Source organism: Ceratotherium simum, chromosome 6 (assembly GCF_057802395.1).
Source record: "Ceratotherium simum simum isolate JZ-2026a chromosome 6, ASM5780239v1, whole genome shotgun sequence".
NCBI lineage: Eukaryota > Metazoa > Chordata > Mammalia > Perissodactyla > Rhinocerotidae > Ceratotherium > Ceratotherium simum.
Genome location: NC_141905.1, coordinates 34400940 through 34421745, shown reverse-complemented (window position 1 = coordinate 34421745; position 20806 = coordinate 34400940). Strand labels below are relative to the sequence as shown.

The window sequence follows — 20806 nt, the reverse complement described above, 5'->3', positions numbered from 1 at the left end:
GCCTTATTCTGTATAATTAAGGTAGATGTGTGAGTGAGTGCGTATGTGTGTGCGTGTGTGTGTGTTTGTCTTGTTCTTGGTGTCTTCAAATACCTTTTTTTTGAAAATGAGTTATGACTGCAACAATTACACAAGGTTGGACAACTAAAAGGGTTTGCAAAATTCTATAGAACGTACTCACATAAAACTTATTCAAGATACAGAATACAGCAAAGCAGGAGAAAGAATGTGCAAGCCAGCATCGGGGCCTGGAAGATTTGCAGGCACACCTACACAGAGTCCTTTCTTAGTCACACAGGATGCACTTCATTTCTGGGTTATGAACCATCAAGATATATACAAGAAATTGTGGTTTTAGGAGAGTTTAGGCAAAAGATTCCAGCAGAGTCTTTTATGCCCCACTGGTCATATAGCCAAGCCAAGCTATGTAATTAGTTAACCGGGTGTAAGCTAGCAATCTACACATACCTAAACAATATAAACAAGCTGGTCCTGGGTGCCACCAGCAGGATTTCAAACTTTAGACAACACGTGATAAATTCCTAGCTAGCCCATCGTCTTTATCACAGCCAAAAGTCAATACTAGACTTCCAGACACCCTTGGAGATAAGCATAAAGATATTCCAGCCAAGTTGTAAGGTAACTATTTTATACAATGACCATTAAACACACCAAAAAAAATCAATCATTTTACATATAATATAGCACATGTACTACACATATATAGTTATACTAATATTAAATATAATAAATGATATGGTACAATAATATATCTATATATAATGTAATATTTTTATAAATGGATATAAACATATGCACATACATATATGTGTATATATGTCATTTATACATACATGTATTTATACAGATATATATTCATAATAGGCATAATAAATAATGCTTACCATGTAACATGAAATCTGATTTCTTAAGAATGACAAAAGACATGACGAATATAGACAATAAAAAATACAAATAGTTAAGCATAAGCTGATAACAATACAATCAGAGTTTTAAAGTTTTAGGATTATGTAGTTAGGTTCATGATATTCTAAGCCTACTGAGTGAGATATCTTTTAGCGAGGATAGTGAATTGCTTTCTTTATCATGTGACTAACAGTAATTCTGTTAATTACTCATTCTTTCTTTTAATTTTTTTACATTATTAATTCTTAATAATTCTGAATGTATTTCAGGCTCCTTTTAGAATTTATTTTCTTGCAGCCCACTGACTTTCTGTTCTAATTTGGATCAATCGCTTTTTAGACCTGCTAGAGATCTGTCATCTTGTCATTTCATTCATTACATTCCTGAACTAGATTCACTATTTGAGTTTTCCGTCTCTTACTATGTCTGTTTGTTCCTCCCTTGTTTTGTTTGAGTACATTTTCAAGTCATTTCTCAAAAAGGGTTTTGTGCAACTTAAATATTCTCGATTCTTAGGCACACAACGGTGTTTATTTTGCCACACGTTTTTAATGAATGTAGTATTCTAAGTTCAAATCAATTTTCTCACTGAATGTGAAGCCATTGCTCATTGTTTTCTAGAATCCAGTGTTGCTCATAAGTCAACAATAGGCAAAGTGTCACCTCCTTGACAGCCTCTGCTTATGCATATTCTAGACTGAGGTGTTTGCTGTTCTCTTTCATCTATCTGCACGTTTCCAGCTGCTTTCTATCTTTCAGATTTGTTTTTTTTCTGATGTGCCTATACTCGTGCATTTGCCAGTACGGGTTTATTCCTTTTTGTGTTCCTTTACTGCTATTTTAAAGAGATGTTACAGTAGGGTAATCTTGTCAGTAATCTTGTCAGTACGCCTTCTTGTTAACTTTTAAACAGACAAAAGAAGAAAAGAAAAGAAAAAAAAACACACACTGTTATTCCCTGGACTCAAAATTATTTGATTGTAATTGTGAAGATAGGATGAATATATTATTGAACACGAATAATGATGAAACAACAACTATTTACATACAGAAGTAGTTGGTAGAATGAAGAATAAATAAATAAGGTAGGGGAGATGGTAAGAGAAGTACAGTATTTTAACTTACTGCTTCTTCCCTCAAAAATAATTGTGCTTTTTATGAATATCAATACACTAATTCCTCTTTCTAGTTACATAAGAATTTTGAGGCAAGTGGTAAAGGAATGTACATTACCTTTCTTAAATCACTATAAGTATAATCATCATAGACTTTAGAATATCTGGAATCTTAAAGAAATACTGCCAGCAGTGTTTATAATAAATGATACCTTTAAAAATCACTATATCAGCAGAGAAATTTTATGATATAAATTATTCACTTAACTTTAACTGCTACAGATTTTGGCAGACAGTAAAATTAAATGGTGGATGATCACCAGAATATATTACATTTTCTAAGATACTGCTGGGTTACTAACACATTTCAGGCGAAGAAACTTATACCTAGGTCCTTAGCCTGCTGTGTGGGGTTGTTAAGCAGTAATACATACTTTCTTTTGTAATTGATGAGAGAGGAAATTGTAAATTACCATGACGTAGAAAATTTAATATGTAAAATGAAAACATATATCAGTAGAAATCAGCATGGGCACATGACAGGAAAGAGTTTCCAGTGGCCTGAAATCTTTGGCTTTTCTTGAACTGCCTTTCTCTTCACTGAGCTGGTTAAACTGGACCCCTGGTCAATATTTATGGATCCTCTTTTAGTCCACTTGTTCTACTCCCAGCATTGTTCTCCCAACTTTGGCTATCATTTAAAATATCCTTTCCTTCTTCAGTCAAACAATCTTTCTTTCCTTCATTGAAGATCTTGAGCTATCCACTATGCTTATAGTTTTCCCCACTTTTATAGTTTTCACCAAGAGGTGAAATAATCTCTAACTCATTCAAATCATGATAAATGACTTATTGACTTCATTGAAGAAAATATTCATATCTATTAATAAAGCTTGTAGATAACACTGTCATTTGAAATTGTCGGCCTGCTAATTTGTTTTTCTCTTTACAATGATGCGCTCTTTCAGCATTTGCTTTCATATCCACAAAGTCTGATAGTGTGAATGCAATATTCCCTTATTTTGGCAACAGCTATAGGTACTGTTCATTTTACAAATGCTTAATTCTTCACTTACCACATTTACTCTTATCTTGGAAAGTTGGCAATATCATCACGTCCATTGTGACCACCCCCACCCAACCAGGACTACATTTCAGGAATCCTAGAAAAATTGACATGAAAGACAATTGGGAAGGAGAGATTGGAGATGAAATGACTAAAACTATTGTCAATTAAGGTTATGCTGTCTGCACCAATTACTTAACAATGCAAATGCATTTTTATAATGCAAATTTATACATTCAACTTCACGTGGTTTATGCTCTCTCCAAAGCCAGAAGAAAGAAAATCTGAGACACACCACCTGTTTATTTTCTAAACTCAGTGAACTTGAATCTCAAATTTAGTTTTACAGATTAGCATATAAAAGTTTTACCAGCTTACATCAATAAATATATAACCAGACTTTCCAGGCCATATATAATGATCTCTAAAAAAGTAAAATTACAATTTACAATTGTCTTTACAATTGAGGGCTATTAATACATGAAATAATAGATACTTGTAACAACTGAAGGGAGTTATTTCATTAGTTTCGCAAATCTGACTTTCAAGATGGAGTAGAAGGAAGACACCTCCTGCTAGATATTGTCTAAACTTTCGAGAACATACACTATGTTACAATTTATAAAACATTTTACAGTAATGCTATTACAAAGAGACTTAATTGTTGGATTACCCAGTTGATAACAGCCTAGCCCTAAGCTTCCTAACAATTGTGCTGTGGAATCAGGTATGTTTTAGGGGGTTATTGGGGTGTTGAGATTATTAATGCCCATAGCTCTCAGGATGGCTGGCAAGGACCTAAAACTACTTAAGATTTCAGAGCCTCTGATCCCCTCTGGCTTTGAATAGCCACTTCTCTTTTCCCAGTGGCTGTGCAAACACTATGATGTTAGAAGGCACTGACTGGTCTATGCTGTTACAAAGAACGTCTAGTACTTGGTAAATCTTAAGACCAATGAAGTCCAAGTCCTCATCCCTTTGGATTTAAAATAAAATGATGCAGTTTGATACAGTACAACTGTACATTTGAACAATAAGAGGATTACAGCCGGTTAATTTTTTGTCATTATTGTTGTTAAAGAAAGAAAAAAAGAAAGACATTTTTTCCACTTTTTCACAAGACTTCATAGATCTATCTTGCCACTATTTTGGCAATAGAATCACATTCACATCAAATAGTCTGTTAAGGCAGTTCTTCCCTGGAATATACTTAGACTTGGAGCAGTACATAATACCTCATTTAATAAATCTACCAGGAATAAAGTATGCTTTTTGCTTGTTTTTTTAAAATTTCGTAAACCATCAGAAAGAGTCGGGTTCGTCAACAAGCTGCTGAAAGGTAGTACTCTCGATTAGGTGATATGGTAGAAGCATTTCCGTTGTCCTGACATAGATGATGACCAACCAAGTTGGTGAAATCAGTCCTCAAGTTCCTGTCTCTGGGTCCTTTTACTCCTTTTGTTGATGCTCCTCCTCTCCTGCAACTCACCACCCCCACCATTCTTTGCTCACAGACTCTGAAGCCCCTTCCTATGCCAGGAAATCTGCTGGTATGAGTCTTACTGTGAGGCAGAGCACTGCCTCCACAGAAGCTCAAAGGTCCAGTACTTGCAATTACTCCAACCCCACCATGACCACCCTGCTAACAGTCAAGCTGTGGACACATTACTTAAACTCTGCTAATATGATGCTTCTGCCCATGAAGTTGAATTCAGAGCAAGCGAGGCAAGAGCGGGGATTAGTTGGGGTTTTATTCCACTTGCGGAAGTATCTAGAATGTGGTGGCAAATGAACATACCACGTGTGGGTCCAGTGTCATAACATTATGAGGACAATAATGGCATTAAATATCCAGAAAGGGCTGGAATGGCAGCCCAAACAGCTGTTTTTTGGGATGATTAACTGGCTTCCTATACGCAACATCCCTTGCAGCATGCCTGCTTTGTCTTCTTGTTCTCCAGGCTTCCTGTGTTTGTTTGTTTGTTTTTCTGCTTAATTTAGCCATAGTTAGATTCTGTTATTTGCAATCTAGAGCTGAAACTGGGACTTTGTGCCTAATCACTTTACGTATAAGTTATTTTTCATCCTACTTATCCCTTATTTATTAAAATAAATCTGAATTAGTCTTTTTACAGAAAGTATGTGAACATAGCATTAGAAAGAAAGGTGACCTATTTCTCTTTCCAGATAATATCTGGCTGGAGAAGGTGCATCTGAGGCTGGTCATAGAGGTCTAGGGTTAAAGATGATACAAGACCTCTAGAACATCTTTGCACTGGTGAATATCCACCCAGCAGGTCCACATTCTTCACTTCCTCTTCCAATGATCCCTTCCTTTCAGCCCATGCCAACTCATCTCCCCCATCCTTAATCCATCCTTCATTTAGCATCAGCCTCACAGTTACATATTTTATATTTCCAGGTATGAGAATGTTTCAGCCCCTCTTTACAATTCTCTAAAATACACTCTTAATCCCTCTATATTATTTCCTCTTTTGACAATAAAATTTCTACCAATGTGGCAGAATGTATTCTTTTTATTAATAGGGATATTATACACAGTGGCTTTTTAGATTGTTCCATCTATCTCTCTTAGTGTCTAACTGTATTGAAAAGGTCAAAAAAGCCTTTGCATCACACAATACATATAGGAGATCTCAGTTTTTATAGCACTTATTTTTTCTAAAAAGTTTACATTTCCAATTACTTAAAGTGGCAAGATAAGGAGGTACCCTCAACCCCCTAACTAGATCTGGGTCCTATTCAAATTCAGAAGTTCGAGTAGCTGGTTTCTTCAACTCACAGTTAGTCCAAGTTCCAAACTCCTGTGGCAACAGAAGCATTTCTAGGGCCATGGGATCTTCCTCTTCTTTAAAGAGTCTGGGTTGTCATTTAAATTTTGATTCAGCATCACCAACATGAAGACATTTGGTTATCCAGGTTAGCTAAGCGATCTGCAGACAGAAGCTTCTTGTTAATGCTCTCTGACTAACTGTGTTAAAGGGTGTCAGGTTAGGGCTGAAGCCAAAAGTAAGAAAGCACGCAATTCGGAGGCCTGTCTCAGATTGCTACCAGGGGAGGGAATTTGGCCAACAACGGTTTCTGAATTTGAAGGCATGGTCACTACCCTTTACAGGGATTCATTGGAACCATTAGTGAAATCAGGTTCAGTGGGATCTTTCACCAAATGCAGACCAAGGATGGTTCTTGAAAGTAACTGAATACACAAAAGTCATGATCTCTTGTTCAAAAGCTTGCTAAAGAACGTTTTAAGAATCTGACCTCAAGTTTTCTGGAAGTGGCTATCATCTAACTCTGGACAGTAATGAATCACTTCCCTGATCTTTTCTATGCCCCAGCCTTTGACATGGTCCACTACTTTTGAGTTTTGTTATTTGTTTTTTCCTGAACTGGGATGATAACTTGTTCTCTTGCTTAACTGTATTAGAATGTGTCACAGTATAATTATCTAGTGAATTTTAAATTTAAAGTTGGGAGAAGGACTTGGGCTCTGCTACCTTGTGTTAAATGCTACTGAGAAATATAAAAATAAATAAAGTGTGATGTCTCCCTTTAAGGATGTTACAATCTAGTGGGAGAAACTTGTATGTAAATGGCTGATTATGATATAAGGCAATGTGAAATAAGCACTAACCAGAGGACAAGCTCATCCGTGGTAACACAGATAATGGAGCAATTAATTCTAACTGAAAGGGAATTAGTAGCTCTTTTGCAAAGGTGGCGGCATTTGAGAAAATGTTGAAAAATAATTATAATTTTAGAGGGGCAGAAGAGAAGAAAAGGCATTTCACTGCTGGAATAGATTTAGCACAGGCATATAGACTTGATTCAAGAGTTGTTTTGTTTTAATTTAGTACATACAAGACACTATGGTAGGCTCTGGGAGATATGCAAAGAAAAATAATACAAGTTTCCTTTTCTCCTATAGCTTACACTCTATTTTGAAAGAAAAGTCCTTTCTCTATAAGTATATCTGAAGAGTTATCCATAGCATATCGTAGGCTGGAATGATGTAACTGAGTGGCAAGTCCTTTAAAATCTGCAGTACATAAGACCCATAAAGAATTCACTACTGCCAGAGGGAGTAAAGAAAGGTTTCTAGAGGATGTATAATATGAGTTGTTTCTTGAAAGATGGATAAAATTTGATATGAGAGATAAGGGGCAAGGATAGTCAAAATGACAGGGACAGCATGAACAAGACCTAAAGGCAGAAATGATCCTGGCACGTCCATGTGATTGTGAAAGCATCAACTTAGATGGAGTAGAAGGTACCTTTTGGCCCACTTTAGGAAAAACAAATTAGAAATGCATGTTTAGGTGAATTCAAATGCTTACAAAGTTCAGGCACGTAAATTAAGTGAGCAAAGTGGACTGGGCATATAATGAGAGGGAGTAGAGGAGACTACAGCTCAAGATCAGAGAAAAGGAAGACATCAATGAGCTCTAGCCAATTCCACAGTGAACTCTGCCCTAGTGTTGCCAGACTTTCTCATTTATTATGATGCTGCCATTAATCTGGATTTTTACATATATATATAAAACTAGAAACTAATTCTTATGACAAAACATATAATGATGTTGGTCAAAACTCTACTGGACACATAAAAATTCTTTAAGTCATACTGAGTCATGTCTAGTATGTGGACCACTAATTTTCAACCTCTGCTGAATTGTAGAGGTCAAAGACTGCTAGAACTAAAGCCTTCGTATTTTATCCTATAACTATTTAAGGTTATAGAAGAGAGATGCAACACAAGGAAAGTAGCATGTTTTAATCAGCCTATAAAATGCAGGATATTTATATGTGAAAAATATTAAATGAAAGGGAATTAATAGGAGTAACTGACTGCTATTAAAGTTCTTAAAATGATTTTTAGATGAAATTCGTCTTAAAGTCTACCTGTTGTTTAAACTGATCACAAAAAAAATATACAACAAAATTTGGAAATATTTGTTGGCTCTAAATTCTTCTCAAATTTCTCATTTGTCTTTAAGAATAAAAACTGCCACTACCCACTCTTCTCCATTCTACTACAGAGAGGATTCTAGGTACACACTTTCCGGTTTGATCTGAAGGAGTATTTGATGAATGATCCTTTATTTGCTATCACTACCAGTTGCCAATGTTGGATGCCACCAGGATGTCTTGGTCAGGTTCTTTTATGTACCTGTTCTGTTTTGGTCCATGAACCTGGCTGACACTGAAACCAGGTGGGGTTTGGGAGTTTGCAACAGATGATTTTGGGCCGGCTAATTTCAAAATTTGATAAGAGTATATAAATCACACACACAAAATGCTATGTTCTCCCACTCATGGTTTAGCTTTTTGCCCAATCAGGTGTGAAAGAACTGAAGTTGATGCTAAGAATATGACTTCTAAGCCTTCACATTGAAATCCAGAAGGTTTGTTACTTAACAAAAAAGCCAATATATTTTCTCTCCCCTATCCAGGTGGAGGAGCTTAGTAACAAGGAAGAATTGGGCAGAATGAAGAATTTCACATAGAGATTACAATATTATGCCTCTGTCTCAATGAAATGCAGCATTCCAGATGTTGCCTACATTTCACTTAAAACCAACTTCTGGGATTTATGAACGATGCAAATCCCTGAACTGTACAGGGCAACCCTGCTTCCTAATGCTGAGAAAACACTTAGAGGATCATCACATCTTGAAAATGTGCGAATGAACCATAAAGTCTGATTAAAATCAAAGGTGCAATGTTCCAGGAGAACTCTTTGTGACTCAGATAAGGATGGCTTAGGTTTCATCATTGATGACAGTACTTGAAGGTAAGATTTGCAAAGATAAGAAAGTCTTAGTAATAAAAACAATTCACGATAGCTCCTTATTAAGTTATTTTCATGAAACAGGGTTGAGACCTGAGAACTGTACAAAAGAACAAGAAAGAAAGAGAAAAACAGGCCACATTTATAGAGCATTCACTTGTTAAAATGTGAACTATTAAGGACTCATAACACAAAACATGACCTTTCTAATTACTTAATTTGATGATTATTTATAAATAATAAGTCCAAGTTATGAGCAGATATAAACCAAGATGAACATCTTCTGTTATTTAATTGTACAGGATAGAATAGTTGGAAGTATTTTTCATAGACAATATCTCTATGGGAGAGAAAATGCTCACATATTTCAGTCTTGGTTAAGATCAAACTGATCTAATTAGCTTTTTCATCTAATTTATTTCTCAGAATTCCCTTTAGTGAGACATGCTTTTGTTAAGCGTTAGGGAAAGCTGTTTGGAGAAAAGTTTGGAATTAGACATACAATACCAAAACGAGAAGCTTTCTCCAAAGATAAGCCCAAAAATGATCTGAAAAACTAAAATGACAATTAGAAAGTCATAAACTATATTGTTATATTAATAATAAGATGTGACATACAGAATAACCCAGGATTATTCTATATTTATTATATTTGGGGCAAAGGACATAATTTACCTGGAGAATTTTAATTAAAGTTACATGCAACAAATGACTTCTTGCTCTTCTGATTGAATGATTATTTAGCTATATTGGTTAGTTATCTTGTAAGCTCGTATATCATCGAGGTGTTGATAAACTTGTAATTAAATGTGTAAACAACTTTGTTTCATTTTTATTTTCTGATTTCGAATTATAAGAATTGATTGTGAACAGAGTGTTCCTACAACATACTTCACATTCTGGACACTGTAAAATTTCACTTCCACTTCTTTGCATATGGCATATATGGACTGTGTCCTATAGGGAATAAAACTGTAAACATAGTACCTTATATGGACATTGTGACCATAAGAGTATGTTCACAAGATATCACTAATATGATTATAAAACTGAGACAGAGGCAAGATATAGGTAAAATTCTGGTAGACTTTACCTGTTCAATTTCCTACAAGAAATTTTTATTTGGCTAAAAAGAGAACCTTGATGCATTCTTCTTTTACTTAAATTTCATTCTCAGAAGGTGGAAAAAAATCAAATAACTGTACTTGATTTTGACCAACAAGAAAGAAACAGTTAAATTTAGTTTAGAGAAGAGACGCTGAACTACCATAACACAATCACCTCCTTGAGCAAGTAAATATTTTGCCATACCTCATTGATAACTACCATGTGTCCTATTTGTGTCACTACTGGCTTTTGAGGATTTGGTATAGAAATATAAAATCTCAAGTTGCAGATACACCTACCTACTCCATTTTTCCTTAGCATATCTTTAGTGTTTCATTATTTTAGGAATATTTTTAAAGAGATGATGAGAAAATTATGTGTTAAGATTCATCAATGACTTTCTGTAACAACATGCTAGGAAAAGAGCAACACTAATCATCAATTCTCTACGAAACTTGCCAAGCCGACCTTGTGGTATACCTTTTTAGAACTAACCCCTAGTGCAGGTTTCTCAACTGTCGATGTTTCTCTTAGTTAATTAACTTCAAGGAACAGCTTCCTCCCCATCCAAAATCACCCATCCTCATCTCTACTACCCCTTTCACTAAGCTATGTACCTATCATCCAAATTTAATATGCCCTATGCATAATAATTCTCTAGGTAGAACCAATGACTTAAGTATGGAATTTCAAATATTTTAGGAATCATGGGTGCACTGTTACCCTAGTGTTAAGAGGTAATTAATAAAAATTCAACCTGGGAATTTCACAGATCACAAGGGGTTATCACAGGAAAAAGTTCTGCCATGATGACGTATGAAAATAGTTGACTGCCCTCATTCAAATTATAGCCATTATTTCTTAATCCATATGAATTCAAATGCTTCTATAAGTTTCTTGGAGAAATGTTAATAATAGGGTTAAGAATAAGAATGCCATTTTACTGAGTGATTCAAAAACTAAGAATTTACTAGTTGGTTTTAGAAAATATTAACTTGGGTGCTGCAACCAAAACAAAATCCTGGTTCCGTATTTCTTAAGTGATCAAAGAAGATCATGTGAAAGAACAAAATGTTGTTTTGCAAACAGACTGCCAAAGAAGGTAAAGAGCATTTCTCTGGAAACATAGGACAAGTTTGCTCTGTTTAAGTAACGTAAACAAAAACCTGGGGTAGCAATGACACACCTAAAAGAGGGTTTGGAAACTATTACATACTTCTCACATCTGGACTAATTATATCTCCGAATGGCTCCAGCATTAATAAACATTCATAAGTGGTTAAAGCCTGTGGGTAATTTAAATAATGCGTATCTTTATAAAGGACTTTTCCTCAAAGAATATATTTACCTCTCAGAGATAAATTTCAAATCACATAACCACAGGACGCAAGCACCAATTAGACAGTAGAGCAATCCATTTCAAAACAAGCAACGCAGACCGAGATCTTCTTTCCATACATATGAATATTTGGTAGCTAAATAGATTCAAATATCAGGAACAGTGCAGCTGTTACTGGGGACTGAAACTTACCAGTACTCGTAAGGAAGTTAACATTTCTCATCACACCTTCAGTGTAAGCCCCCGGCTCGTAACTGTCCATTTCACCTGTGACAATGTGAGCAACTCTTGCTGCCCGTCCTCTGATAGCACCTGCAGCACGGTCTAAATTATCAGCATCCTGGTCTCTCAAGGCTATGATACATTTGTTGACATCTTCTAGGATATGACTCTCTGTAAACAAACAGATCAAATTAGTTTTATGTTTTTTTTTTTAAATCACATAAACCTAGAATGTTATAATTTATGTTAACTTCTGACTTCAGAAGCAGTGCACATTTGGGAAAGGAAGACATTGACAATTAAGAAGGAAAAATACAGGCATGATTTTGCTTATATTTAATAGGAAAATTTGTGAAATATAGAATTTTTTTTTTTTTGGTGAGGAAGATCAGCCCTAAGCTAACATATGATGCCCGTTCTCTTCTTTTTGCTGAGAAAGATTGATCCTGGGCTAACATCTGTGCCCATCTTCCTCTACTTTATGTGGGATGCCACCATAGTGTGGCTTGACAAGCATTGTGTCAGTGCACGCCTGGGATCCGAACCCACAAACCGTGGGCCACCAAAGCAGAGCACACACACTTAACCGCTATGCCACCGGGCTGGCCCCAAGAATTTTATATTTTTATCAGCAATTTTTATAGATTACATATTATTTTAGATTCTAGTTGCAGTAGATAAGATTTTAGATTTGAGTGATTTACAGGTGGAAGCTAAGGAAAGTTTATAGATTAAAACAAAAACAAAACATAATGATGGAATACTTAATTCTAATTAAAAGCAACACTATACAATTACAAAACTCTTAAAAAATATCACCTATCCTAAATCTATAGAAAAATAAAACTATGGAGTCCCATTCAACTAATGTTTATTGACATACAATGAGATTTAACACAATTACAGAAATCTTGTAAATTAGTGAATAATGAAACGTGAAATATAATTTTTATACTGTAAAAGAACAACTTCACCACATCTGTGAAAACAACTATACATATAAAGGGCTTTAAAAAGATTGATTGACTGGAAGTGAATGAATCCCAGAGAAAGTTATCCACTCTGAAGAGTGTCTCCAGACCTCTCTCTCCTTCCCTTTTTGCATGAAGACAGCAGAGAGTTATTAGTATAGCACAACAATGTTTTCTTTTTCTATAAAATAATTAATACTCCCAGATAAAACTAATGAGAGGAGCTGAGCAAATATGAGGAATATCAATAAGCATGGGCAATGATATTTATAAGAAATTAAAAGAATACTAAAAGAATGGCTTCTGGCTTTATTAAATGAATCACCACCCAAAATCTTTAAAGACTCTATTACTTAAAAACAGACATACAAAACAAGTACAACAAAAAGACTTTAGTAATTCCAGAACGTGTTGTTAACTTTTTTCCTCCATCTCTCTTTCTCTCTGTGTATTGACTATCTGCAGGTAAGCTACATACGACAGGTATTCATTAAGCAATTTCATTGCAGAGTCATACCTTCTTCTTAGTGTGTAGAATATAAAATCCAAACTACCAAAGAATATGGTCCTTGGTGACCTTCTTAGACCTGATGCCTATCATTCCTCTGCAGGCCCCTTATGCTTTAGTTATATTTATTTTATATTTATCCCAAATTATCCATCTCCTCCCATGCCTCTGTTCCTGTGGGCATATTAGAACCTTGACCTAGACTGCTCTTTTGGGTTCCCGGACCCAATTCCTATGTTTGTGTATCTGGAAGCTTCCTCACACCAACAAGCAATTCTCTGGACACCAATTGGGTGCCCTACAATTCAACTCAATTCTGACGCTATCTAACCTGAGATGGCATCAGATTCCACAGGTTAAGAGTTCGGTCCTACAAGACTGCCCCCCTCCCACCCACTTCACATGCCCTTTGTAAATCCAGGTTGTTATCTGTACTTCTGACCAACTGTCTATAAATCAGAGATTCCCATGGCGTCCTCCTTGGGTTGGATTAATTTGCTAGAGTGGCTCACAGAACTCAGAGAAACATTTTACTTACTAGATTTAACTATTTTTTTTAATTTTTTTTGCTGAGGAAGACTTGCCCTGAGCTAACATCTGTTGCCAATCTTCCTCATTTTGCTTGAGGAAGATTCACCCTGAGTTAACATCTGTGCCAATCTTCCTCTATTTTGTATGCTGGTTGCCACCACTGCATGGCTGCCAAGTGGTGTAGGTCCATGCCTGGGATTCGGGTCCATGAACCTGAGCTGCCAAAGCAGAGTGCGCCAAACTTAACCACTACACCATGGGGCCAGCCCCTACATTTAACTTTTCTAACTCAGGAACAGCCAGATGGAAGAGATGCATAGGGCAAGGTATGAGGAAAGGGCGTGGAGCTTCCATGCCCTCTCCTGGCATCCCAATTTCCCCACATCTCTATGTGTTCACCAAACTGGAAGCTCTCTGAATCCCTTCCTTTTGGGTTTTTATGGAGGCTTCATTAAAATAGGTGTGATTGATTAAATCATGGCCATCGATGATTGATTCAACCTCCAGCCCCTCTCCCCTCCCCAGAGGTCAGAGGGTAGGACTGAAAATTCCAACCCTCTAATCACAAAGCTAGTTCCCCTGGCAACCAGCCCCCATCTTAGGTGGGGTCTAAAAGTCACCTCATTAACAAAACAAAAGACACGTTTATTGCTCTCATCACTTAGGAAATTCTGAGGGTTTTAGGAGCTCTGTGCCAGAAACAGAGGAAGACCAAATACATATTTCTTAATATAAATCACAATATCACTACTGCCTATCCCTTCTGGTCTGCTTAATCAACTCCTAACATTCTTTCAAGACACCAGTCAAATGTTCCTTCCTCAGGAAATCCGTGCTGACCTAGAACAAGAAACTTAGTTCCATGTTGTATGGGATTCCCATAAACCGGTTTACATGTTTCCACTAGAACATCTTCCTGTGTTTTAATGATGTACTAATGAAACTATCTGTCTGGTAGACTCTGAAATATATATAAGTGCAAGAATTTTATCTTATTTCTTGAGGTATTGTATCAAGTCTCTAGTATAATACCTGGCACCTGTTAGGCTAACAAGAATGTTTATTGAATGAATGAATGTAGTCTTATAAGATACACCTGGGAACAGTAATTTTGTCTAAATCTTCAATTATAGGTTAGAAACATAGGTAGACACATCTCTGTGCCCTTAAATTTAGTCAATTTAACCCATATCAAAGACACTAAGATCATTTGCATGAAAAAGATAAAACACTGAAAACCTTCATTAAAAATTCACTAGAGTTTTAACCTAATTTGTAGCATTCACTTATGAATATGTCATTAAGGCCTATAATAAATCCAGGCATGGTCCCATCTCAACAGAAGGTGCATGTGTATCATCACCATCGTATTTCCCCTGGAACTGAAGTATGTGGAAGGTACAATAATCATCAGTTTTTTAAAAGTCCCCAGATGTGTACTTTAATGATACATTAAGAAGCTGTTATTTTCCAAGTATATTGGTTCATTTTTTTTTACACAAGCTCAACATATATGTATACAATGAATGTTTAATCTGTATTCACTAAGGGTGCTTAATTTTAGATTGCAGAGCTGTTTTAGCTCAGTTCTATAAAAGTGAAAAGATATTTAGGGAAAAAACAATGTTCATTCTTGGAAGATTAAGTATCTAATAAACTACGTAATTTCTGTTTAATTAAAGGTGAAATCATAGCTGCCACGAACTATTTTTTTCCTGGTGAATTTTGCACAGGAAAAAATATACAAAGAATACTGACTAACAATGAATTGAACATTCATCTCCCTTATAGAATAATGATATACATGGTCATCAATTTATTTTATTATTTAAAGCAGATAATAAAAATATAGCAAGGATTTTTCTGGTTCTTTTTTGCTTGGCCTTATAGAAATTTGTGTGGTTACTGCCTTAGATTGAGCAACAATTAGAAGCCATAATGTTAATCATGTTGAAGAATTATAGAGTTAAGGTCAGATATGAAAATAAAAGTCCTACATGAATACATATTGTGGGAGATCAAGATTTGGCCACCCTGAAATCTATCTCTTTACCTTGGTTGTTTTCTCTAGGGACATTTGACCTCCCCCACTAACTGCCTAAAGAATTTGACATGGTAGCTCCTTCCTGGAACAGATCTATCATGATGGCTGTAAAGATAACGTAGGGTAAATGTTACAATAGGAAAAGCACCAACAAGCCCCTCTTATCAGAAGTTCTGCCTCTCTGGCCACATTCTCTGGATGACCCTGCAAAGAGTTGCCAGACAATCATTTACATTTATAAGGGAAATCTCCATTTGTAAAGGTATCTCCCTCTCTGTTTGGAGAAGAGAGGGGGATGAGCTCATTTCTAGTGACTTATCAATGTGGAAGGTGAGGCCTTGAGCTACATAATAAACCTTACTCTTGTTTACTGTGCTTTAGTGGTAATCTCCTGTAATTGACTCCCCCCACCCCCAAAATCCTCCTTTGTCATTGGCTGAAAATGATATTTAAGATGAAAATTTCTGCTATTGTGTTGAGAAAACACAGTGTCCCTGCTTTCTCCCATGTATACATGTTATTAAACTTGGTATTATTTTCTCCTGCTAACCTGTCTCGTTGATTATTTGGCCAGCCAGAAGAACCTTAAGGGAAACGGCAGAGGGAGATTCTCCCTCTTCCCCCGACAATATAATATGAAAAAATAATAAGTGAAATAAGTGGCAAGAGGCGTATCCAGACTTTATCCAAAGTAGCTATATTGAGAATGTTGGAAATGATGACTAAATGATCTTTGAATTACTAAGATTAAATATATCACAAAAGCATTAGGAAAGGTTTGCAAAATTTCCATTATTGTGACACTTTCCTATTACCCTGAATGTTTCACAAAATGTCAGCGACAATTATTTGCATGAAATTCTAAACATAGAGTGCCAGAAAAAGAAAATAAAAATGTTGGGCACCTCCCACATATGCACAATAACTAAACATTAAACTACTTTCTTAAAAACAATTATTTCTTTGCTATTCATATTTCAGGGGAATTTAAGTCGCTAAAAAGGCCTTCATGATAGCTTGAATCTTTATGCCAGTTGTATAACCCTAAACCTCTAGGAAAGAAACAAAACACCAAATGCTTTGGTTTAAACTTCCTACTGATGTATCTCTCAAGTCTTGGCTGACGGAATGGATTTACTTGTTAGACACAGCAAAAATCATCAGGAGCGCTACCTCCAATTTATGTTTTTCTCAACTGTAGATGCACTTGGACTCAGCAATTATATCACTTTTAAAATGAAGTTTAAAAGAAATAAAAGATATTACAGAACAAGCACATTCAGAACATTAAACGTTTAGAAGAATTGATTGAAGATTTGTCTTAATAGTTTCAGAGTGTCAGCTTAACATTTGATTTGGGGTGAGCGGTGAAATGTCCTGGTATTACTACAAATCTTAAAGTGCATTATTTTAAGAGCAGAGAATTGCTGAACTACTAGAACTTTCTATCAATCATTTTATAGCTTCCCTGAGATGTAAAGGGTAATTCCTATGATGTTGGAAAACAGCAATAAACAGGGCAATAAAAGAACTGATCTTAGACTAAAAGATACTTCCCAAAATATGATAGTCAAAATTATCATCATTTTAGAATTTTAATGAAGTTTTGTTAACCTTTATAGCAAAAGTTTGCCCAGTTTCTCTGTACGATAAGCTGTTTATTCTTCTTTGGACTTGAACCAGCTCACACTTGCCTGACCTACTTCTGACAATAATCCAAAGAAAAATGAAGTTCAAGATTGCTATTCCCAAACTAGTTCTCTATCAACTGTGTGTACAGGCACTCCGCAGTACTTATGCAGACACAATACTATAGAAATAAAAACCACAAAAAGAAAGTCACTGAAACCTTCGTATTTCTTTTAGTTTGTCTTAAGTAGGCTCTGATAACAGTTTCCTCTGTGGAGTAGTTAAGAAATTTATCAAAGGGCAAAGGGTACTATTGCCTGTCCTTTCAGTATTCTGCTGGGCAGGCTGTGAATCTGGCCTACCTGGCAGATAATTAATTCTCCCGGAGCGTGTGCCTTTGTTCCCCTTGCTATTTACTGTTGGTTAGGATATTTACTATTGGTTAGGATATTTACTGTTGGTTAGGATATTTACTGTTGGTTAGGATATTTACTATTGGTTAGGAGTAGATGCTTATTCTGTTTCTAAAACTGATAGTGATTAAACGATTCTTGTCACATATTAATACAAATACATTTTTATCTGGTAAAGATGGGAATAAATTTGTAGAAAAGATAATCCTGACGGTTACATTTTTATTGCTCTGTAGGACATTAACCAGTTTCATTTCTAAGTTAGAAATTTTATTTAACCATTCTTTCTTTATCCACTTCTCCAATAAATAAGCATTATCATCTTAGTGGCTCTCAATAATAAATTTTTGACACATGCTCACTTTAAATTTGTAAAAGTCTTGCTTTCAACTTTGGAAACTTATTCTTTGACTGCATGCTTTGACTTGGAAACTACTAATTTTTCAAGTATTTTTTCCTATCCAGGGGAAAAAATGTAAAGCAAAAATTCATGTGGGATCACAGACCTACATGTAAAATCCAAAACTATAAAGCTCCTAGGAGAAAATCTAGGTAACCTTGGATCTGGAAATGCCTTTTTAAATACAACACTGAAAGCATAAATTATGAAAGAAAAAAATTGATAAATTGGACTTCCTAAAAATTAAAAACTTCTGCTCTGTGAAAGACATTATTAAGAGCATGAAAAGACAAGACACAAACCAGGAAAAATATTGGCAAAACACATATCTAATAAAGGACTGGTATCCAAAATATACAAAGAATTCTTAAAACTCAACAATAAGAAAACAAAAAGTCTCAATTAAAAATGAGCAAAAGATCTGAGAAGACAACACAACAAAGAGGATATCTAGATGACAAATAAGCACATGAAAACATACTCAACATCCCACACGTCATCACAGATTTGCAAATTAAATGGATAACGAGATACCATTACACATCTATTAGAATGGCCAAAATCCAGAACCTTGGAGAACATCAATTATGGCGAGGATATGAAGCAATAGGAACACTTACTCACTGCTGTGGGAATGCAAAACAGTACAGCCACTTTGGAAGACAGTTTGGCAGTTTCTTAGAAAACCAAACATACTATTACCATATGATCCAGCAATTGTGCTCCTTGATATTTACCCAAATGAGTTGAAGACTTATATCCACACAAAACCTTCACATGAATGTTTATAGTAGTTTTAATTATAATTACCAAAACTTGGAAGCTACCAAGACATCCTTCAAGAGGTGAATGGATAAACAAACTGTGATACATCCATACAATAGAATATGATTCAGCAATGAAAAAGAAATGAGCTATTAAGCCTCAACAAGACATGGAGGAAACTTAAATGCATATTGATAATGAAATAAGCAAATGTGAAAAGGTTACACATTGTAGGAGTCCAACTTTTTGACATTCTGGAAAAGGGAAAACTATGGACACAGTAAAAAGGTCAGTGGTTGCCAGGGATTCTGGGATAAAGATGGAAGGATGAATAGACCGAGAATAGGGGATTTTCAGCACAGTGAAACTATTCTGTATGATACTGTCACGGCAGTTTTATGTTACTATATATTTGTCAAAACTCATAGAATTTACAGCACATAATGAACCATAATGTAAACTCTGCAATGTAGACAATAAATCAATATTGGTGCATCAATTGTAACAACCAAAGAGATTCCTCAAACACTCTGTATTCAGTGCCAAGTCCACCATAGACCTTTAATAAGCACTGTGTTAGTTTCTAAAACTGGAAGAAAACTAATAATGTTTCATCTTACATATTCAGTAACATTCATTATCTACAAATGTCTACAATTAATGAACTAGGAATTTTGAACATGCTTCAATTCTTCCAAGATTATAACTAAGAAAAATTTTGACTCTTTCCCCAAGTCTTCTAGCTTTCACACAGTCATATCTCCAATTGACAATTTGAGTTTTTAACAACTCAATTTTGGAAAGCCCGTTGTTTTCCAGGCATTGTGCTCTGCAACATATGTGTATTATTTCATTAAGTTCTTATAATAATTTTAAGAGATAGGTCTGTTACATTTCAGTTTTGAAGATGAAGAAATAAAGTCTTCAAGCAGATAAATATCTTTCCAAAATTCATAGTTAGAGTAATTGAGCCATAACTCAAAATCAAGTTTTTCTCACCTGCTCAGGTCCTATAAATGCTAAAGTCTCATCTGGCTTTAAGATATGGTGATTCTAAAATTATATTATTCAGCTATCCCAAATGTATGGTGAAAAGAGTAAATTGTAGGTTTAAAATATTTTCTAAATTTTATAAAAATGTGGCAAAAGATTGTTTATAATATTATGTAACTGAATACATTATAAGTTTTCACATTAATTTTAACTGGGCATGTGATATCATCCAAGCATATTTAGAGGGATAGTTTTAATTCTGCAAAGCTCTCATGGACAATGCTCTAGTAATGTTAATATTCTGGATCTGTATGGAGCCATCATAGCTAGAGGGAACCTAAAGTATTCTAGAGACATCACCAGAGACAATGGCCATAGAAGAAGAAATTAACAAATGAAGTTTAATGCTTCAGCTATTTAGCTATTCTGCTGTAGGAGCAAAAGTCTAGGTTATTGCATTTTATGCTGCCCTTAGCTTGACAAAATAAATGAACAGTAAAAGTAAACCAAACCTTAGGCATCCTTATTCAGCTCATACTTTCTTCTATTGACTCCTCTTAGTCTGAGCTTTTTCATGTTAATTGTCCCATTTCTTCCTCTCCCATAGACCAAGAACCTATTAACATCTAATATTAAAGCACTGAGTAAAAGAAAAAAAAAATTGGTTTGAGGATATTACCAGATTGAACATCAGGACTGTCAGCAGGAACAGACAATAGTAAGCAATTCTCCCATATTACACAATAAAACCATTCAGTTCTTGCACACTGGATGCTAATGTTAGATGCCTCTGTTGCTGGATACTCTTGTAAAAAACAGTCAGTATTCATATGGGTGCTATTCCTTGTTTTTAGTTCAAAATACTGAACAACTTTGGTGTCCAATTATGAAGTTTGTACTTTTGGGCACAGAGATAAGAAAATCTTGGCATTATTTTAAATGACCTCCTTGAGGTATATGATAT

At 35.3% G+C, this 20806-nt stretch overlaps 1 protein-coding gene across 1 annotated transcript in view; it reads right to left on the bottom strand.

Annotated features, from left to right (window-relative positions):
- Positions 1 to 20806, bottom strand: part of LOC147916834 (catenin alpha-3-like) — a 196700-nt gene that overhangs the window by 82786 nt on the left and 93108 nt on the right. The window contains exon 2 of the mRNA XM_087433002.1: positions 11559 to 11759. Coding sequence (XP_087289128.1) covers positions 11559 to 11759 — 201 coding nt within the window. The remainder of the gene's footprint in view (positions 1 to 11558; positions 11760 to 20806) is intronic.